Source organism: Pleurodeles waltl, chromosome 5, assembly GCF_031143425.1.
Source record: "Pleurodeles waltl isolate 20211129_DDA chromosome 5, aPleWal1.hap1.20221129, whole genome shotgun sequence".
Lineage (NCBI taxonomy): Eukaryota > Metazoa > Chordata > Amphibia > Caudata > Salamandridae > Pleurodeles > Pleurodeles waltl.
Window position 1 is genome coordinate 132,717,541 of NC_090444.1, and position 23,268 is coordinate 132,740,808.

Sequence of the window (23,268 nt, forward strand, 5' to 3'; positions counted from 1 at the left end):
GGAATCAGACACATCCAAAGTCCGGCACTTTCCCTGGTGTTGCTCTATTTGGATTGGCAACAGTCAATTTTGCCTCTCCAAAGCTTATGTTGGAGTGGGAATAGTAATTCAGACCCCTACAAAGTCCAACACATTCCCTACTGCTGCTTACGTTGGAATGGGCAAAGTAAATCTGAACCCTTTCCTTACTGTTGCTCTACTTGGATTAGAGGTAAATAGTAAATCTGACACCTGCGAAGTCCAACACTTTCCCTATTGTTGCTATTGTTGCTTAGGTTGGAATGGGAATAGTCACTATAATCCCTTTGAAGTTCAACCCTTTTACCACTGTTGTTTTTTGAGTGGGAATAGTAAATCTGACCCCACCAAAGTCCAACACTTTACAGTTGTGCCATGGTAATAGTAAATCTGTCCCATCCAAAGTGAATTATTTTCCCTACTGTTGATTATGTGGGATTGAAAATAGTAAATCAGACCCCTCCAAAGTCCAACAATTTCCTTATTGTTGCTTATGTTGCTAGTAGTAACAGTAAATCTGACCCCTCCAAAATGAAATATTTTTGCTACTGTTGCTTATGTTGAAGTGGGAATGGCAAATCTGACCCCTCCAAAGCCCCACACTCTACTGTTGCCAAGGGTGGAGTGGAAAAGTAATTCTGACCACTTCAATGTCCCACACTTTCCCTACTGTTGGTTGGGTTGAAATGAGAATAGTAAATCTCACCTCTCCAAAATTAGGTGTGGGAGTAACTCATGTAATTCAATGTAGCGTAATCACGTGGAATTAACCAAAAATTGTGCAAGATTATGCAGAAATAAACAAGAAGAGTAATTCTGGATTTAGTTATATTTACTACGTAAATATGCACTCTTGCATCTAAAATGCTTGGGAGGATGCATTCTGTGCTACGAAATAGTGGTAAATGAGACAGAATATGAATAGTGAGCGTGAGCAGCCACTCTCTTGCGCTAACTGTGCATTTGTGGTAATGAGTTTTTCTAAATTAAGGGAAGCATTTAACGCAGGTTTAGTAGCACAAAATGCACCCTCCCATCCAAAATGGACGCAAGACTGCATTCAGCACCAAGAAAATAGTGTGAAATGTAACAGAACCTAAACAGCAGTGTAAGCAGCCGTTCTAAATTGCCCTAGTGTTAGGATTTCCCCCCAAAATTACTCTTAATTATGCAAGCAGTGAAATCGCATTATCATTAGATAATTCAGAATTACCTAAATTACTCCAATATAATTGAAATTCGACCAAGGCCTATCCAAAATCCAACACTCTTACCAATGTTACTAAGTCTAGAGTGGGAGCAGTAAATCTGACCCTTCCGTAATCCACTTCTTTCGTTACTATTGCTAGGTTTTGAGTGGGAATAGTAAATCTGAGCGCCATCCCCCTCGTAAGTTCTGCACTTTCCCTATTGGTGCTTACATTTGAGTGGGATAGTAGATATGTCCCCTTTAAACTTTAAAAACCAACACTTTCTCAACTGTTGCTCATGTTGGGGTAGAATGAGTAAATCTGGCCCCTCCAAAGCCCAACATGTTCCCTACTGTGGCTAACTTGGAGTAGCAATAGTAAATCGGACCACTCCAAGCTGACATACTTTTCCTACTGTTGCTTAGGTTACATTTTGAGTAAATCATTTTATTTTCTCTGTTTTAGTTTTATATACCATTTGTTCATGGGGTTTTAATTTGGAGTTAGAATTGTAATAATGTATTTCTTTGCTTTGAATTTGTATATACTTTATGTTTTCAGGATTACATTTATATTAGTATTTGTGGTCATTTAAAAAATATGTTTTAGTTGAATGTACTAAAATTTTTGTATTTGTTGTAGTATTTTGATAATTTTAGTGTTTTTTGTAATTTCTTTTAGAAATATTAGTTTTAGTAATGAATTTTCATGATTTAACGATTACATTTGATAATTGTAATTGTTTAATTTTATTAACTATGCATACACACATATATATATATATATAAAAAATTATGTATATAGACGTAGGCATAGATATAAGAAATTTCCATGAGTTCTATTTTAATTACATTTCTGCTTAATAAAATGATTTATTTAGCTAATAATGTGAGTGTGTATTGTGTAACATTTTACGTGCAATTACAGATTTCTTTTTTAATACTAGGGCTTCTTTTTTATATATACTTGTATTTTTAAAGTAATTTTAATGTTAATTCCTTTCAAATTTCCTATGTATTTTTGGATAATTTTCTTCACAACATACTTGTAGTTGATATTGTACTGTACATTGTATTGATGTAAAGTAAATATTTTAGGCCTCTATATGGTGGCCACAATAGTTTTGTATTCTGATATATTGAACCTCGATAATATGTCATAGAAGTGGCTCTGGAGTTCAGAGAACCTCCCAAGAGGATTGAGACAAGCCAGATTGCATGGTTGCATGCTGGAGTCCATAGTCTCAGCACCTCTCCCAGCTTGTTGACAGACCACATAGCATTCGTACTGTCCTTCAAGATTCTGGAAGACTGGCCAAGAAGAGATGAAAAGAAGGTTTTCAGGGCCATGCAAATCACCCACAAGTTGTCCAGGTATATGTGGAGAGTTTCCTGCATTGGAGAGCAAGGTCTCCATAACTCCTGGATGGCACCCCAGGGTGCGATCACTGTTGAAGGAGGATATCAAGACATCACTTGTGACAGGTGCTTCTCTATGGACCACCAACATAAATCCACTATAGTGTACCAGGAGAACCACTACTGAAGGCGGCACAACAGAAGCGCTCCGATATGCCAGTGTGTGTACATGGCAAGTGGGATACAGGAAGCCAACAGACTAGCAGGCAAAAAACCAACAGGGTCAACGTTTGAGCTCCCTCCCAAAACACCAACATTGTTTCCTGAATGTCCCAGATCCTGTGAGGAGGAGAAAAGGTTCTTGGAGATGTTGTCTCCAGTACTGCCGCTCTAACCAGGAGTTGTTGTGAGGAGTCTAGGAGAGACTTGCGTAGGTTTACAGAAACCCTTAAGTGGCACAACAGGGATGTTGTTGTCTTTAGATGGTCCTCCACCAGCTGCAGTGAACCTGCCTTGAGCAGCCATTCATCAAGGTACAGGAACACTAAGATCACTGATATGCATTCATGTGTCACAATCATGAGCATCACCTTGGTAAAGATTTGAGGTGCCAATGTTAGCCCAAACAGGAGAACTGCAAAATAGAATTATATAGAGCCTACCATGAACCCCAAGTACCCCCTGAGTGACTGCAGGATTGATATGTAGAAATCCATATCCTAAGTAGAGAGACAATATCCAGGCTTCTGGTTCAAGCACCAGCAGTACCTGATCTAGGGACAACATCCTGAACTTTTTCTTGGGCACGTAAAAGATCAAGAGCCTGTGGTCTGGGCTGGGCTGGCTCTAGGGCGGTGCGACCATTGCCACTGCACTGGGTGCTGCGACTCTGGGAGGGGGCGCCGTGTTTGCAAGTATATTATAGTTTTAAAAGCCCCCACTGCAGTGTTCCTTGCCTTCAGCAATTTTCAGACAACAATAAAAATGTCAAGATAACTCTGGTGATTAATGTTCTGCCTGGACAGAGTTCAGAGATTTCTCTCGTGGAGTTTTAAAGTAGCCCAGGGATCCCAAAGTGCATATAATGCAAATGATTCAGTGGGTTACTGTTAAAATCCTAATATAGAACAGTAAACTACTGTCATCAAAGAACTGCATGCATTCCTCAAAGTATAGATTAAAACATTATTATTTTTTCCCTGTCTTTCATCATCCTAATGTTGCAAAAAGGGTTTATTTGGTTATAAATCAATTCTTATTACTACAGAGAGCCCCCAACCACGGTGTTATATTTTAAATTCTGAGTTTTTGCTTCTCCAGATAAACTATACAACCTACCAGTAGGGATGACACGTGACTCCTACATCTTTTAGTTCTGTCTTATGTAACATTTTTCACACACTGATTTACGCACTTACAATTGATTATCTCTGTATAATGTGTGTGCGATGTAAAGTGCTCGGACACCCTACACTGAAATGAGTGGCGCTACAAAACTAATTAAATGCATTTGAGAGAGACTGGTTATGGAGACTTGCAGGGCACTGTTAAAGGGTGGTAGGGAGGGAATCTGTGGCAGAGGTGGTCATTGGGGGGCGCCAACAAGCACTGTCGCACAGGGCGCCGCCAGCACTATGGCCAGCCCTGGATCTAGGATCTTCGGAAGACCTCTGCCCTTCTTCGAACCAGGAAGTAGAGAGAGTAGCACACTTGCCCCAATTTCTGCTCGGGGACTAACTCCAAATCCCTTTTCTGCAGCAGGCTGCTAGCTCCTGCCTAAGGCCATTCTAAAAGTGAAGAGGTTAAATCAGGTGGATCTGGGGAGGAACCTGTTGGAATAGTGCATACTCCCTTTTTTACTATCTGTTAACACCTATTTTTTTTTGTAATGACCTTCCAAGACTGTAGAAAGGAATACACCTACAGTCCAACCAGGCGAACCTGCTACTTAATGGAGTGCTAAAGCAGCTTCCAGGGTGATGCCAGGGAAGAGGAGAAGGGGGATTGTAGAGTTTGCCTGCTGTTCCCTTTATCTCTGTCCTTTTACTGTTACAGGAAAGTATAAGATTGCTATACCAGTTGAGATGGCTGCTACTGCTGACAAAAAGAGCATCCTCTAGAAAAGCCCCAAAGTTCTCATATTGTCTGAAGTCCTTGTCTGGGGACGGAGGACCCAAAGATTGAGCTGTCACCGTCCCTGCCTTGAATCTCTCAAAAGCCGAATTGTCTTTTTCTCTGAACAGGCGTATACCACTGATTGACACGTCTATAAGTGTTGCCTATACATCACAGAAAACCTCGCTCATAGCAATGCATGCCTTCTCACGGCCACTGATAAAGCTGACCCTGATAACAAACAGAGACCATTATATCCAGGCTTGATATGAACATTTGCCTTGAAGTGTCTTGGCCATTTTTTACTACCTTGACAATATTACCCCTGAGCTCACCTGGAAGATTTGGCACTGATCATGTTGCAAGTAGGCAAGCAGAGCGCAATCTTGCCTACTGCTTCCAATGTTTTGGATTCCCAAATCTACTGGTGCTCTCAAGAAGGCACTTAGATTTTATTTAGTGCACCAAGAGGCCTGCATCATCAACTTTTCTGGTGATAGATGGACCGAGAGAAAGGCTGGACCCCAGGGGCTGGTCAATACCTTATGGCAATCAGGCAGTTTAAGGCTGGATGGGTTTATTCAAAGCAGCATTAATTACACCAAGTAGTGGCTTATTCAATGGTTATAGGGGTCTGAAGGAGCTCCATCAAAATGTTCAACCAGTTTTCTACTGTTGGTAAGGGCAGATATAGTACTACTGATGTCTTTCCTAAGATATTCTAAACTATATGAAAACATGATGGATAAAATGCTTGAATTAATCTCAGCTGCTGGTAATCACTCAGGGTTGCATCTTAATATGTTGTTATCTGCACACCATACCATCTCAGATTAGACACACACATATGCAAATCAGTCTTGGCCCTGCTCCAATAGAAACAACCCAGTCCAAACTGCCAGGCCAGGTCCTCCCTGAACAGGAACAAAAGCAATCCAGGACTGTTTTCCTAGTTAGGGCTCATCAGCCTGGTATAGCTTGGTTCTGATGGAAGTGTTTACAGGACCCACGTTTGAGCATACCCATCCAAATGAGGGCAACACACACACACAAGTATATTTTAAAAAGTGATGGACAGAAAGCTTGAATTAATCACAGCCACTGGCGATCACTCGGGCCATATCCCAATTCATCCTTATTTGCATACCATGCTAATTCAGTCTGGATCCAGCCATATGCAATTCAGTCTTGGCCCTGCTCCATTGAGAACAGTTCAGCACAAACTGCCAGACCAGGTCCTACCTGAACACAAGCAACCCAGGACCGGTTTCACCCCATTTGGAGCTCATTAGCCAGGTATAGCTTGGTTCCGGTGAAAGTGTTTACATGCCCCATGTCTGGACATACTCATCCCATTTAGGGTAACACATTAAAGTATACAAAACAGTGATGGATGGAATGTTTGAATTGATCTCAGCCACTGGTATACTTTAGTGTGCCATCTTAAGTAGGACAGGCATGCCCAGATGTGGGTCTTGTGCATACTCTTTCACTGGAACCAAGCTTTTCCTAACTGATGTGCCCTCACTAGGATCAGGATTCCTTGTTTTGAAATTCACTGTTTTAGCACATCTACCAGTCAACAGCTCTTCAAAGTTGCATGGATAGTTCAAGTCCTGGGTGTTTGTCTAACATGTTCTCCCCTACTCTCTTTATGATACTTAGTTTCAGGTAGTGCCAGCAAGCCATGGTTGGTATACAGATGCTCTACAAAATATATAATATATAATTTTAAAAATACGTACTTTAAAAAAATAGAACCGAAAGAGAGGTAATATTTGACCAGAGGACAGGATCTAATGAGGCTCAAGAAAAGTGGCTTGTTCTTAAAACAAATTGGAGATAGTGGCTAGCCCCTGTAAGACGATAAAAGTAAAATTCTGACCAGAAGATGCAAAGCAAGCACAGAAAGGATAAGTCATCAAAGTTCGGGAACTAGGGTCATCTCCAATTAAAATTCTTGTTCAGCATCTGTAGATTAAATAAGGGAGGTCCAGAATTTAAGGTTTTTGGTATTTCATCCCTCATGAAAAAGTAAAGTACACTTAATAATGCCAGAAGGAGAACATGAAGAGTAGAAGCTAATGCTTCAATCAAAGGAGTTTACCGAAAAAGATCTATATCCTTGTGTATGAGGAGTCAAAAGAACCCTCAACAAGCAAAAACAACCACAGACAGATTCAGTTACCGACCCATACAGAGTTGTGCCCTCCTCAATAGCTGTGGACAAAACAGTAAATTCTGACTTCAGAAGTGAAAAAATATGGATTAGAAAACTGAAGGTAAACAAGGTCTGTGCTACATCTTTTAAATGGTTTGAGTGGCGAAACACACTTAAATGAAAAACTCAGTCAAACTGAATTTGATGTGTAAAGCAATAGTAACTCTTTCACCTCTTGGTAGATGAGCTGGTACAAACATACTGAATGTGCACGTGGATTGCGCACAACTTTTTTTTTTTTTAACCAACTTTATTAGTTTTGCAATGCATAGTAGCAGCCACCTCATTTGACAAATGGAAGAGAAGATAAACCTGCCCATGGAAAGCAGTTAACAGAACATCTGTTTCATAAGTCCACCGTTATTAGCAGTAGTCCATTATGAGCACACCATTTTCCCCATTGTTTGTGTTTCCAGCGACAGCCCCGAGGCGCGTATATTAGTTGCGCCTGTCGGGCACACCAGTCCACTCCCCTGTGACATATTTTCAAAGTTGGGGGCTTACCATTCTTCCATTGTTGTGCAATGTCCAGTTTTTGCAATCAGTGAGGCCACCTCTATCAAGATGTGTTCTGTTTGCGAGTCACCCACGCCCTCCAGAATACCTAAAAGGGCCTCCTTTGGACCCAGGTCAATTTGATGCCCAAGAACCTCAGAAAGCTTGTGAGACTCCCGCCCACTAGGGTGTGAGGGCCGGGCATGACCACACCATTATTTGGCACTTTATTTGCATACTGAGTGGTCGGCACGTCTCATGTGCTGTAGCCGTCGGGGAGATAAGAATGTTGCATGGAGATAGTTGAGCTGCACCAAACAAACACGCAGAGATCGCCAATTCCCGAGGGGCCATACATGCATCCTGGAAGTCCTCATCATCTAGATTGCCCACGCAAGCTTACCATCAGCGGTGAAGGGGGAGGAGAAGGTCCAGAGTGTTGACTGTTAGGGAGCAATAGATCATAGAGATCGCACCCTCGCCCAGTTCACTTATCAGTAGTTTGGCCTCCAAGGGGCTGCACTCAGGGAGCGGTGCATAGATTGGGAGGTGGGCGAGTAACGCAGTTGAAGAAAATGGAAAAACTGAGTGCGAGACAGGTCATATTGGATCTGCAGTTCCTGTAAGGACATCAGGGAGCCATTCTGCCGAACACCGCCCAGATATGTAATGCATATGCAATACCAGCTAAAGAAGCCTTCCAAAGTTGCCCCCTGACTTAGCCAGGTTCCCTGCCGCAGGGGCATCATGTCCGTTAGATGCCAGGACCAACCTATAAAATGCAAACCCAACAAAGCAATGAGATCCGGGTGCAGGATGGTAATGTGGAGGCTATGGGGCTCTTATCCAAAGTGTCAAGGAGCCCATTAAAACCTATGTGATGGAGCTCCAACCGATAGGTAGGATCATCCCATCCTCCTGCAAACCACTAATTCACTGGGACCAGGTGTGCCGCGATATAACAGCCATATAAGTCAGGGACAGCAAGGTTGATTTGTGGGCGGATGCGAAGGCCACCCAATGGCGTCAGTGCACCCGGATGAAGGACCTCACCCTGGAGGTCAGAGGCCGGAACCATGCTTGTGGGATCAGGTATTGGTATTTTGCTAGGGTATTTAAGGAAGGAGGCAGACATATTTTAAAAAGGGCAGTGTGCCCCAGGGGGTTCAGTGGCAGTCGGGACCACGTGTGCAAGTCAGACTCAGGGGATGGAAGTTCAATGACCAAGCCAAATCGGGCTTTGTGGAGATGTGGATCCCCAGATACCAGAACGATGGGAATTGATGTGGGATGTGGGGCACCAGCAGCCAGCTGCAGCACTACTAGACACCTCCACTGATACAGATATTAACATGAAGAGCAGGGGCTTCCGAATAGAGTTGGAGGATCTCCAGACTTCTGGATCCCGATTCCCGAGGCTCATGAAGAAACAACAGGACATTATCCGGGTAGAGGGCAATTCTATTCTACGCACTCTCGGTCCATCGCCAGCCCCGAATTCGCACATTGCACTGCACCAGACAAGTCAGTGGCTCCATGACCAAAGCGAAGAGCAGCAGAGACAACGAACAGCCCTGACATGTCCTTCTGTGGACCAGTAATGGTGAAGAGAGAACGCCGTTCACCTGCACCCGAGCCGAGGGGGAAAGGTACAGGAGCCTCAGGATTGTGTACAACTTTTAGGTGGTGCTCTTTTCCACCAGGCTGTGCTTTCTTTGTCCTTATATTAATGTCTTTATCAAGCAGTTTACTGTCCCAGAACAGTACAGAGCACAAGGTCAAATTTCTGGAGGTTTTTTGGCTTTCCCCAATTTGTATTAACAGTTTACAGTGGTACAATTGTGCACCATATACAGTGGCATAGTGCAAAATGATGCTCCCCCGTAGAAAGTAATGTGAGGTCCTCCAGATTCCCATAACTCACAGGTATGTATTGGTTTTGAGCTGAATGGGGCCTCCTTCAAGTGTTGGGAGCCTCCTGGAAGGGTTGTGGACCTCCTGTGGCAAGACACCTTGAGATCATTTAATTCACATTGTTGCCCTTCTTGAGTTTCATGAGTGTCACAAAACACTCTCAAGATCTCTAGCGCTTACCATGAACACTTCTTCTAGTACAGAATTTATATTTGCATTCTAGCACGTGTAGTCCTGTTCATTCCATTATAAATCCAGGACTTTAAGTACAGGAATCAAAAGGAAACTGTTGGACTTTTTTCCTTGTGCAGGGTCATCCCCAATCTTTTTGCCTCCTGCCTCCTATTTTTTTTGACCTGTCGCTGTTGGCTCTAGGATTCTGAGCACTTTATCACTGCTGGCCAGTGCTAAAGTGCAGGTGCTCTCCCATCTAAAGTTGGTATGGTTGGCTTATACCTAATTAGCATATTTAATTTACCTATAAGTCCATTGTACAGTGGTATCTCTATATCTAAGGCCTGTAAATTAAATGCTACTAGTGGGCCTGCAGCGCTGCTTGCGCCACCCACTGAAGTAGACTTTCAAACCTGTCTCAGCACTGCTAGCGCAGGGCCTGTGTGTGCAGTTTTCGGCCACAGGGACCTGGTATCTAAATTTACCTGCCAGGCCCAGAACTTCCCTTTTACTACATGTAAGTCACCACTAAGGTAGGCCCTAGCTAGCCCTATGGGCCGGGTGTCATGTATGTAGAAGGCAGGACATGTGCCAGGTTGTGTGGCCTGTCCTGGTAGTGACAAACAGCCTAACTTGTTGTCTCACTGCTGTGAGTGCTGCCTTCTCATAGGATTGCATTAGAAATGCCCTGCCTTATGTGTATGGGGTATTAACTGATTGGGATGCTATTAATTGTGTTTGACCAATGACTTTGTGTTTCACCACTGCGCATATTAGTTGCTCAATGTTCACCAGTAGCACATTATGGTGGTCATTACAACCCTGGCGGACGGTGTTAAAGCGGCAGTAAGACCGCCAACAGGCCGGTGGACAAAAAAAGAGAATTATGACCCTGGCGGGAGCCGCCAACAAAGACAGCCACTTTAACACACCGCCCGCCACGGCGGTACAGACAAGCAGCGCGGCGGTCACCGCCAACAGACAGGCGGAACACAATGTACCGCCCATAGTATCACAACCCACCAATCGGCCACCTTTTCCGGGGTGGATTCACCGTGGATAAAAACACGGCGGAAACAGCTTTGGCAATGGGAAAACGCACACCAGAACACATCCCACGAGGAACGAGGACTCCATGGACCCGGAACTCCAAATACTCCCTGCCCTTGTGTTTCTGCTCCTCTACGACCATCATCTACGTAGGCGCCGAAGACAACGGTGAGTACTGCACCTACGACATGGGGGAGGGGGGAGGCAAAAGTTAGGGGGACACCCACCAAACACCCCCCCCCCACCCCCAACCTCGCATTATACAACATACACACCAATGCATTCACAAAAATCACAGTAACAATCTACAATCCCCCCGGAAGAATGAAAAGACAAAGCGAAATTCGGTCAAACATTGTAATGTGGCAATATACATGTCATACAAAAATATACAGATATATATGAAAATCAGTCATAATTATATACAGTACGAGAAGTAGTGAAGATATGTACACAACAATGTCCGTGCACCAACAGTCCAAAAATGCATGGGCGAGGCCCACAAAGGATACCTGACCACAATCGGAGAGAACACTGCTGGGGCATCAGATAGAAGTACTACAGGCACCTCAGGGGGAAGGGAAGGGGGGGGCACCTCAGCCGGATGACTGCAAAGCCAGATCCATGACGGGGCTCCATGCCCATTTATGTATCCTGGGGAGTGCAAAGCCACAGTCTTTCAAGTCTCTACAGTGGGTGGGGTGCCCACTGTGCCATCCTGGGGAGTGCAAAGCCACAGTCTCTCAAGTCTCTACAGTGGGTGGCTTGCCCACTGTGCCATCCTGGGGAGTGCAAAGCCACAGTCTCTCAAGTCTCTACAGTGGGTGGGGTGTCCACTGTGCCATCCTGGGGAGTGCAAAGCCACAGTCTCTCAAGTAGATGCAGGTCTCCACTGGTACTGGGGGGGACTGGTGCCCAGAGTGCTTCATCCTGTGCAGGACAGACAGAGTGGATGCAGGTCTCCACTGGTTCTGGAGGGGGACTGGTGCCCAGACTGGATGAGTCTCCCCGTGAAAGTTCCTGTCCTGTCACTGTCCCAGTTGCACATGGGATAAGGATGCCTGATGTGGCGGTCTATTCATTCCTACCCGGTGCTTGCCCTGTTCAGCAGTGCTTCGACATGGCGGTTCAGGACTGTTCAGCGGTGATTTGCCATGGCGGTCTTTGCCCTGTTCAGCGGTGCTTCGACATGGCAGTTCAGGACTGTTCAGCGGTGCTTTGCCATAGCGGTCTTTGCCATGTTCAGCAGTGCTTTGCCATGGCGGTCTTTGCCCTGTTCAGCGGTGCTTCGACATGGCGGTTCTGGACTGTTCAGCGGTGCTTTGCCATGGCGGTCTTTGCCCTGTTCAGCGGTGCTTCGACCTGGCGGTTCTGGACTGTTCAGCGGTGCTTTTCCATGGCGGTCTTTGCCCTGTTCAGCGGTGCTTCGACATGGCGGTTCAGGACTGTTCAGTGGTGCTTTGACATGGCGGTCTTTGCCCTGGCGGTCTTTGCCCTGTTCAGCGGTCCTTTGCCATGGCGGTCTTTGCCCTGTTCAGCGGTGCTTTGCCATGGCGGTCTTTGCCCTGTTCCGCGGTGCTTCGACATGGCGGTTCAGGACTGTTCAGCGGTGCTTTGCCATGGCGGTTCTGGTACGGACATTGGTGTGTGGGATGACGTTCCCTACACTGGGCATTGGTGTGTGGCATGACGTTCCATCATAGCCCACCTGGGCTGTGGCAGCCGGGGCCCTCCTGGGCTGTGACTCCGGCGGTGGTCTCCTGACCAGTGACGATGCTTGTACCCTCCTGGGCTGTGACTCCGGTGGTGGTCTCTGGACCAGTGACGATACTTGTGCCCTCCTGGGCAATGACTCTGGCGGTGGTCTCCTGACCAGTGACGATACTTGTGCCCTCCTGGGCTGTGACTCCGGTGGTGGTCTCTGGACCAGTGACGATACTTGTGCCCTCCTGGGCTGTGACTCCGGCAGTGGTCTCTGGACCAGAGACGATACTTGTGCCCTCCTGGGCTGTGACTCCGGCGGTGGTCTCCTGACCACTGACGATACTTGGGCCCTCCTGGGCTGTGACTCTGGCGGTGGTCTCCTGACCACTGACGATACTTGTGCCCTCCTGGGCAATGACTCTGGCGGTGGTCTCTGGACCAGTGACGACGGTGCTGGCGGTTGTGTCTCGACCGCCGGAAATGATGGCGCACTTCTCCGCCGTGACACTCACAACAGGCTGGGCAGACTTCCTCTGGCCCTTCCCCACCTTTGGTGGAGTCACAGCTGACTCTCCAATCCCCTTGGAACCCATGTCAGTTGTTTTCCCACCAGGAGTCTTCACACGGTCCCGTCGTCCACTCTCCAATTTTAGAGCCTTTACAGGGGGTGGGCTGCCAGTGCCTTGGTTCTGGGTCATACTGCCTGCCCTGGTGGCCGGTGCACTCCACAAACCTTGAACAGGCACCACTGGTATTGGAGGCTTTTTGGCTGAGGCGCTACGACGGGACTGATGAATTGGAGGGGGGGTGGGGGCAAAAAGGTCAACTTTACAGAGGGACAGTTTCTGACGAACACTGGGATGGGTAGTTGGAGGGGGCCTGGGAGTGGAGGAAGAGAAAGTGGTTGTCGGAGGTGTCACTTTAGGTGTTTTGGGTGCAGGTGCAGGTACTGGAGGCTGTCGTGAGGTGGATGGATGTTGGGTGAGTGATTGCCGGCGTTTGTGTACTTTGGGAGGGGGCGTCACAGACACACTGGGAGAGGACACAGGGGACGTGTAAATGGGAGTGGAGGTGGTGAGTGCAGGTGAGCGGCTTGTGGTGCTGGGTCTCCTTGTGCGATTCATGGTGCCTGTAGATGTGGTGCATGCAGGTGTGTGTGTAGACGAGACTGGGAGGGAGGAGGGAGAAGAGGAGGAGGGGGACACAGTGGAGGCAGTGGATGTTGCTGTGTCTGTACGTGGGTGAGGCTTGCATGAGTGCCTGTGGGTTGTGTGGTGCCTATGTTTGCTTGAGCTCCCTGTGTGTGCTGACTTGTGTGCATGCTGGTCTGTAGGTTTGCTTGGGATGGGCTGGTGTACAGGAGATTGGGTCTGGGTGGAGGAGGTTGGAGGGGGAGGCTAGACACAGGGACAATGGCTGCCATCAGTGCTGAGGCCAGAGATTGCAGGGTTCGCTGCCTGACCAGAATGAATGCCCTCCAGGAATGCATAACCGTGTTGCAACTCTCGTTCTACACCCTGGATGGCATTCACAATGGTAGACTGTCCAACAGTGAGTGACCTGAGGAGGTCAATGGCCTCCTCACTGAGGGCAGCAGGGGTGACTGCGGCAGGGCCTGAGGTGCCTGGGGCGAAGGTGATGCCCACCCTCCTGGGTGAGCGGGCACGGGGCGAACGCTGAGGGGCTGCTGGGAGGGCGGTGCTGGTAGGGGAGGTGGCGGCTGTACCTGTAGAAGTGGGGCGCACATATGGTGCCGCCACCACAAGGGAGCCCCCATCGGCGGACGAGTCCGTGTCGCTGCTTGGTGATCCGGTGGCCGACGTGAAGCTTCCCTCGCCCTCCGTGCCACTGGTGCATTCAGAGTCCGTGGTGTGGCCCTCCATGGCCATGTGGGATGCAGCTCCCTCGTGCTCCGGTGCCACTGTACCTCCGCCTGATGATGCTGATGTACAAAAGGACAGGGAAAGCAGAAAAAGGGGGGGGAGACAGAAGAAAGAGAGTTTTAGTGCATGGCATACCGCTACCATTGGCGGACAAGACAGACACAGCAGCCCCCTGCATTACGCCGTGCTCCTGCCCTCTGCACATGCAATTCCTGGGATATGGCCTACATGGCAATGGTGGACATCTGCGCACATGGATGCCACAGGGGCAACTATACCTCGACTTGGCACTCTGCTGAGGTGGGGTAGAGTGCCATATGGCCAACATTACGGAGGGGCCTTGTCTACCGAACTAGCCCTGGCCTAGGGACACCCACAGCCCACCTCCTCCACCCAGACACCTCCACTGTGCGCAAAGTCCGCAGAATGAGAGTGTACTCACCCCCTTGTGTCTGCTGTGATGCCCTCAAGCGCCCATCCAACTCTGGGTAGGCCACCGCCAGGATCCGGAACATCAGGGGGGTCATGGTGCGACGGGCACCCCTCCCACGTTAGGAGGCCATCCCCAGCTGAGCCTCCGCCATCTTCTTGCTGCAGCGGCGAATGTCCTCCCATCTCTTACGGCAGTGAGTGCCCCGTCTCTGGTGGGCCCCCAGGGTCCGGACCTCCTTGGCGATGGCATGCCAAATGTCCCTCTTCTGGTGGGTGCTGACCTACATGACATGCACAAGGAAAGAGGAACAGTCATTAACAACTGCACCGTCGTTGTGAGTGGCCCCCTCCCTACTCTGGCCATGTGGCCCATTCATTCCCATGCATTAATGTACTATGAACTCTGCCCCCTTCCCTCTTCCAACCAGCCCTCTCCACCCAGGCCTAGCCCATACCACGTGCTCCCTGTTTACTAACCTGTTGGTCTGGAGGACCGTAGAGTAGCGTGTACTGGGGGAGGACCCCGTCTACCAGTTTCTCCAACTCCTGTGCAGTGAAGGCAGGGCCCCTTCCCCCAGACGCAGCAGCCATCGTCGCTTCCAGACCGAGGTCACAGCAGCACTTACTGACTCTCCTGTCGAAGGTCAGGTATCTAGTGATTGAACAGATAGAAAATGGCGGTGACGTCCGCGGCGGTGCGAATCATCAATGCCGGCGCACCTGTTCATTGGGTCCAAAGTTAACCAATGCAGCATTGCGCCGCGGTCTACGACCGCCTACCGCGACGGTGTGCAACGTCAGCGCAGTTACCCCACAATCACATTGTCCCAGTTTAGAGGTCAGGCAGCCGCCATTTCAGGGGCCACATGGCTTCATTTACCTCTGCGTCACACATAGCTAGGCCTACACTCAACACACATACAGGAAGGGTTCTGTGAGTGGTGTAGTCTTGTGTGTAACTGTGGGTACATACCTGAAGGAATAATGACTGGTTCTTCGCTGTTGTCCTTCGTAGGCACCGTCAGCTGGGACAGTTGAGAAGATGGCGGAATTCTCCTGTGTACCGACCGCTGGTGGACCTGTTGACAATGGAAGAGCGACATGTCATCGTCACCTACCGGTTTGACCGTGCCACAATCGAGGAACTATGTACCCAGTTGGAGCCAGACCTGATGTCACCAATCCGCCATCCGACTGGAATCCCCCCTGATGTGCAGGTGCTGTCAGTGCTCCATTTCCTTGCAAGTGGGTCTTTTCAGACAACAGTGGCCATGGCATCAGGGATGTCCCAGCCTATGTTTTCCAACGTGTTGTCCAGAGTGCTGTCTGCCCTGCTGAAACACGTACGGAGATACATCATTTTCCCTGAGGTGGCAGATTTGCCTACAGTGAAAGGTGACTTCTATGCCCTTGGACATATCCCCAACGTCATATGTGCCATTGATGGGACCCATGTAGCTCTGGTCCCACCCCACAGGAGTGAACAGGTGTATAGGAACAGGAAGAGTTATCATTCAATGAATGTCCAGATGGTATGTTTGGCAGACCAGTACATCTCGCAGGTAAATGCTATGTTCCCTGGCTCAGTGCATGACGCTTACATCCTGCGAATTAGCAGCATCCCTGATATGATGGGTCAACTCCAGAGGCACCGTGTATGGCTATTAGGGGACTCTGGTTACCCCAACCTTTCCTGGCTATTGACCCCAGTGAGGAATCCCAGGACCAAGGCAGAGGAACGCTACACTGAGGCCCATGGGCGGACTAGGAGGGTGATCGAACGCACCTTCGGCCTCCTGAAGGCCAGGTTCAGGTGCCTCCATATGACAGGTGGATCCCTATTCTACTCACGAAGAAGGTGTGCGAGATCATCATCGCCTGCTCCATAATTTGGCTTTGCGACGCCAGGTGCCTTTTCTGCAGGAGGATGATCCAGATGACGGTGTTGTTGCAGCTGTGGAGCCTGTGGACAGTGATGAGGAGGAAGCTGAGGAAGAAGACAACGACAACAGGGAGTCAGGCATACAGCAATATTTCCAGTGACACACAGGTGAGAACATTTTCATGTTTAACATTACATTAACTTTCACACGTCTACCTCTATCCGGTTTGTCGATTTCAAACACTACTTGGTAACTGAGTTGTACCTTTCCATTACGGTTTCACAGGTGTGGTTACCAACGTGTCATCTGCTTGCATCCTTCAAGGATTTGTGATGTGTGACATAGGTATGTTAGCCTTACAATGGGAAACGCATTATGACACTGTCATTGATAATACATAATTAGTAAATCACAGACTGACTCAAGATTGTTTTGTGTTTCAAGGGTGTTTATTGAAGTGCTCAGAAATGTGAGGGGGTTGTAAAAAGAGGATGGGTTATGGCGTAGGAATGTCCATGGCAGAGTCCAGTCTATTAGTCTCACAGATGCACTGCCCATCTGGGCATAGGAAGTGGAGCTGGGGCAGTTTAAGTATGGACAGGGTAACAAGGTGGTACAGTGGGAGGACAAACAGGGTGGTCTCATTTCCTGGCGGGGGTCTTGCCATCTTGCTCTGTCCTGTTCCTGGATCTCAGGGACCTCTTGCGTGGTGGTTGTCCGTCTGCAGGTGGTGGGGTGCTGGTGTGTTGGTCCTGTGGCGGGGCGTCCTGTCCACTAGCGCCGGCGGAGGTGGTAGGCAGTTCATCGTCCTGGCTAGTGTCAGGGGCCCCTTGGAGTGCCACGGTGTCCCTCATGGTGTTCTGTATGTCCTTCAGCACCCCTACGATGGTGCCCAAGGCGGAGCTGATGGTCCTGAGCTCCTCCCTGAACCCCAAATTCTGTTCCTCCTGCAGGCGCAGGGTCTCCTGAAACTTGGCCAGGACCGTCACCATCGACTCCTGGGAGTGGTGGTAGGCTCCCATGATGGAGGAGAGGGCCTCGTGGAGAGTGGGTTTCCTTGGCCTGTCCGCCCCCTGTCGCACAGCAGCCCTCCCAGTTCCCCTGTGTTCCTGTGCCTCCGTCCCCTGGACCGTGTGCCCACTACCACTGCCCCCCGGTCCCTGTTGTTGTTGGGGTGGTGGGTTATCCTGGGTTCCATGTAGTGGTGGACACACCGCTGATTGACCTGTCCTGGGTAGGGAGGTTTGGGCCCGCTGGGTGGGTGCTGTGCTGGTGTTACCAGAGGGTGAAGGTCAGTGTTGGGCTGTGCCTGTGCAAGGGGAACCGACTGTCCCGAGGCCCACGATGGTCCGGGCTGGTCATCAGGATCCAGTAGGGCAGAGCTGCTATTGTCACTGTGGGCCTCTTCTGGGGGTGGAGTGGTGTTGTCTGGACCCTCTGGTGTGGTGACGGTCCTTCGGGTTCCTGCAGGGGCATAAGAGCATGATTATTGCATGTGTGTGTGATGGTGTGCAATGGGTGGGTGTCTGTGTACCCCAGTGCAAGCATTCCTGTGTGGGGGCTTGTGTGATGATGGTTAGGGGGTTGTTCTGGGTATGTGCAGTGAGCATGCTTTAGTGAGGGGTGACCATGCTTAGTTGTGTCATGCAGGGCTTGGTTTTGGGATGTGTGGTTTGTGTTATTAGTACATTAGTGAGGAGTTGGAGTGATAGGGGAGGGGGTGAGGGTGGGGGTGTGTGAGAGCATGCAGGTAGGGTGGGGGATATGATAGTTAAGATTTGACTTACCAGTGTCCCATCCTCCACCGACTCCTCCGAGGCCCTCTGGATGCATGATGGTCAAGACTTGCTCCTCCCATGTTGTTAGTTGTGGGGGAGGAGGTGGAGGTCCGCCTCCAGTCCGCTGCACCGCGATGTTGTGCCTGGAGACCGTTGAACACACCTTCCCCCGTAGGTCGTTCCACCTCTTCCTGATGTCCTCCCTATTTCTTGGGTGCATTCCCACGGCGTTGACCCTGTCCACTATTCTGCGCCATAGCTCCATCTTCCTGGCTATTGATGTGTGCTGTACCTGTGAGCCAAATAGCTGTGGCTCTACCCGGATGATTTCCTCCACCATGACCCTGAGCTCCTCCTCGGAGAAGCGGGGGTGTCTGTGGCGTGACATGGGGTGGTGTGTGTGATGTGTGGGGTGGTGTATGTGGTGATGAGTGTTGTGATGTGTAGTGGTGTGTGGTGTTTGGTGCGTGGATGTTGTGTGGGTGATGGTGTTGTGTGCCTCTGTGTGATGGGGTTATCTATTCTGTGCTCTCTCTCTGGCCTTCGTTCGTGATTTTTCAGTCGTAGGGGTTTGCGGGTGATGTGGGTGTGTGATTTATATAGTATTGGGTGTGTGGGAGTGGTGTGTGTATGTGTATCAGGTGTGTGTATTTTGAATTGTCCAATGTGGCGGTGTTTTGGAGATGTGTGTGTATTTTGAGCGCGGCGGTGTGTACCGCCAATGGAATACCGCGGTTGAAAGACCGCCGCGTGGATTCATGGGTCGTAATAGCATGGGCGTGTTTCTGTTGGCGTGGAGGTTTTGTTTTCGCCAGTTTATCACTGACCTTTGGTGTGGCGGAGTTGTGTGGGTGTCTGAATTTCGGCAGATTCCGAGCTGTATGTCATAATAGCTGTGGCGGAATTCCGTGGCCGCGGCGGTGTATTGGCGGTCTTCTGCACGGCGGTAAGCGCCTTTTACCGCCAATGTTGTAATGACCCCCTATATGTTTTGTTCAGTTTAGGTGCCTTTTGGCTTTGACATGGCATTAGCCATTACATTCTGTATTCAGTTTAGCTGCCTATTGGCTTTGACATGACATTAGACATTACATTTGATATTCAGTTTAGCTGTCTATTGGCTTTGATATGGCATTAGACATTACATTTCATATTTAGGTTAGCTGCCTATTGGCTTTACCGTGGGGTTAGACATTGCAGTTGAGACATCGCAGATGAGCTGTGTTTTTCCAAGCTGTGTTTTTCCACAAGATGGACCAAGCTGTTTTCTTCACACCAGACCTTAGCCGATAAGATCACGTAGATTTTGTGTTTACCTCGCAATCCAGTCTGAGAGCGAGTGAGCTCAGGAGAATTGGCCCCTCTCCAAGGTTACTCAGCTCTCACACTGAGTTTGCTTTTAAGGATGACTCTGGGCTACAGAGAGTTAGATTTGAATCTGCTTGACTTCAGACGGGAACTAGACGTCAGTTGCCCGTCTCCCGTTTGGTTGAGAATCTCTTTCTCGCAGTTGACCGGAGTCATCAACTTGCAGACCCCAGAAAGATGAAGCTGAGTATAGGCCCTACCGCCTTGCCCATACGGTGATGAATTTGACTTTTATGCTTTGCAGTTATACTATAATATAATCACATCTATTTGCTGTGTACATTGCAACTGAGAAGTACTTTGATATATTTTGCTTTAATTGCTGCGACTACTTGTGAACGTGTGCTTCCAATCTACTAATTTCGTCTCTCAGGAACTTGTGGGTGGGGAATTAACAACAATAAGGGCCTCATTATGACCCTGGCGGGCGGCGGAGGCCGCCCGCCAGGATGCCGCCCTCGAAAATACCGCGCCGCGGTCAAAAGACCGCGGCGGGTATTACAAGTTTTCCCCTGGGCTGGCGGGCGGTTGCTGAAAAACCGCCCGCCAGCCCAGGGGAAAACGACCTTCCCACGAGGATGCCGGCTCGTAATCGAGCCGGCGGAGTGGGAAGGTGCGACGGGTGCAGTGGCACCCGTCGCGTATTTCAGTGTCTGCAAGGCAGACACTGAAATACTTTGCGGGGCCCTCTTACGGGGGCCCCTGCCGTGCCCATGCCATTGGCATGGGCACGGCAGGGGCCCCCAGGGGCCCCGCGACCCCCCCCTACCGCCATCCTGTTCATGGCGGCTTTCCCGCCATGAACAGGATGGCGGTAGGGGGGGTCAGAATCCTCATGGCTGCGGAGCACGCTCCGCAGCCATGGAGGATTCACACGAGCAGCGGAAAGTCAGCGGGAGACCGCTGACTTTCCGCTTCTGACCGCGGCTGAACCGCCGCGGTCAGAATGCTCGTTGGAGCACCGCCAGCCTGTTGGCGGTGCTCCCGTGGTCGTCAGAATGACCCTCTAAATGTCTTCTTTAAACTCAGAAGTGCATTCCAGAGAGGTTCTGTAAGCTTGGTTATGAGATAAGAGCAGGAAAGCAGAACACTGATTTATGAGGGGTAGCGTAGGCATGTTTGGTATGGTTGTAATGGTGATAATAAATGCTGCTTACTGGTGTAGGTCTATTTTTTATTACTATTACAGAAATGCCACTTCTAGAAAGTGCACATTTTTCTGTGCTTATGACTCTGGTGTTTTGCAGCTTGACTCCAATCCACGTCTGGGCGGGATGACAGTTGGGCTTTGTGCATACTTTTCAGACAGCCTGTACACAGGGAGGGTGGAGGTGTCACAGAGGTGCATCTGCATACTGAATAGTCTTCCTGGGCTGCGAGAAGGGAGAGGCGAGGCACACCTACATTTGTAAAGGCTGTGCCCTGGCCTCGCACAATAGGGTCATCTACCCCCAACTGATGTTTGGAGCCTGTCCTGGAGGAGAGAGGGGGCACTCCCAGAACCAGTTGTAACTGGTTGGAACCTCCTCTCCCCCACCATTGTAAAACACTTTAAGGACTGAGTATAAGTATAGGGGAATTTCCCCCACAATTTGGAGACTCTTGGAATTATTTTGGAACTGGACACAAAGGGCTGGAAGGACTCACCAGGAACCGCCATGGACTGCTGCTTCTGACCTGTGACCTGCTTGGTCACTGTAAAGACTTGCCACCTGCTTGCATCCTCTGTGTGCTGGTCTGTTGCTGGGCCCCCTCGCCTGTGGGCCTGCTCCTTAATGTCTACTCCACAGGGGCAGGGTGCTTTGGCCCCTCACCCCTGCCACACAGTGAAGCACCAGGAGTGCTTCAACACTTAGCCAGACCAAGCTTTTGGAAAGCGCTTTATATTTTAGAGGCTTAGCGCTGAAATGGAAAAGCGATGCCACTTTTATTCTTCTAGCACTTGAAAAGTGCTTTACATTGCTGGGAAAAACATCACCGCCGCGACCCAGGCTGTATCAAATGTAGTGCCGGAGTCGCACTGATTTCTGTGCCCCCCCCGGACACGAAGCAAAATGCAAAACTGAATTTGGAGCAAGCGTGCTCCTAGCGGTGGCCCCAGGGCGAGGATCGCTCCAAGGAGTGCCCCCGGGGCACCAGAAGGCCTATACTTGGGTCCAAGTCCGCCGCAAGCCGGGAGGAGAGACGAGGACACTCGTGCACCAGACCGGGTGCGGGCGAGTGCCTACCAGCGGCCCTAGGAGAAAGAAAGACCTCATCAGAGGTCTCCCTTTGGATCCCGGGGCCGCTCTGGAAGCAGGACACTGGAGGTGAGGGAGAATCCCCCTCCCCTATGCCCTGCGTTAGGAGCGTGATCGCTCCTGAGATACAAAAGAGTTTCTGTTCGACCGTGGGTGGGGCGGAAGCTTTGCCGGAGGCTCTCCTGCACCACTGGCCCCATGTGGGCCCTTGCCTGAATGTTGCCCCCCCCCCCCTTGTTGGAGGGCCAGTGAAGGCTCGGAGGGGGGCCCTCAGCAATCGCGGGCTCCAGGAGGGGCCCGTTCTTGAAACCAGAGGGGGTGCATAGCGCCCCTTTCCTTTACAAAAAGTAACTGCTAACCCTGGCCCCCCCCCCTCGTGAGGGCCGGTGGAGGCCCGGGTGCCCCCCAGCAATCACAGGCCCCAGAAGGGGCCCATCAGTAGTGCAGAGGGGGTGTGTGACCTCTACCCCAAAGTTCTCAGGAGGCCCCCGCATTGCACAGAGGAGCACCGGGGGCCCCTTCTTCGTTCTTTGGGCACTGGAAGTGCCTTCATCTTAAACCAAGTACTACCAAAAGACAATATATAGATCATAAGTTCTTTTTAGAGACTTTTTATTGATCTATATGTTGCCTACCTGTTGCATGATGTTTAATATGTGTATGCAAATGTTCCTTTTATGGGCATAACATGCTAATATGTTTTTCTGACTTGCCATACGTTTTATAATGTTCCTAATAGGGGCGTTTATGATATTCTTATGACAAGTGCTTTGGTGTAATAACGTGTTTCCTGACTACTGCTTATGTTGCAGAATACTGAGTAACCTGTGTGTTATATGTGACTACTCCTAGTTCGCAGAGTAACTAATGTGTAACGTTCTGACAACACCTAAGGTAGCAGAATACCACTGATATGTGATGTTTGGTCTAATAATTGCACTGTGTACAATACAGTATATTTTCATATAACTTGGTGTTGTGTTTCCTTTGTGGTGGGGATAGTGCGTGACGTGTGTTGTGTGTGTTGTGCAAACGCTTTACACATTGCCTCTGGGGTAGGCCTGACTGCTCGTGCCAAGCTACCAAGGGGGTGAGCAGGGGTTATCATGGATGTGTAACTCCCTTGCCCTGACTAGAGTGGGTGGGTTCTGCCTGGCTTAGGTGCATGCCCTATCCAACCAGAAACCCCATTTCTAACAGAAACCTTCACTAGATGAGCTACTCATATATGGAACTGATGAATTTGATAGCAGAGACTTGCATCCAATTAGGTCTCATGTTTGCTTACCTGTCCTATATCTATTGCTGGATTCAGACTGGTACCAACATCCATGACTATGTCCGTGCGAAGGTTCTGAAAGAAAAAGGTTGAGACAACATTAGTCCTGACAAAGCATATGATGCACAAATAAGAATGCTCCATCATAACACCTGGCCAAGAAAAG

At 49.3% G+C, this 23,268-nt stretch overlaps 1 protein-coding gene across 1 annotated transcript in view; it reads right to left on the minus strand.

Moving 5' to 3' along the window:
* LOC138295473 (xanthine dehydrogenase/oxidase-like) overlaps nucleotides 1–23,268 on the minus strand; it is a 794,335-nt gene that overhangs the window by 62,708 nt on the left and 708,359 nt on the right. The window contains exon 33 of the mRNA XM_069233806.1: nucleotides 23,112–23,177. Coding sequence (XP_069089907.1) covers nucleotides 23,112–23,177 — 66 coding nt within the window. The remainder of the gene's footprint in view (nucleotides 1–23,111; nucleotides 23,178–23,268) is intronic.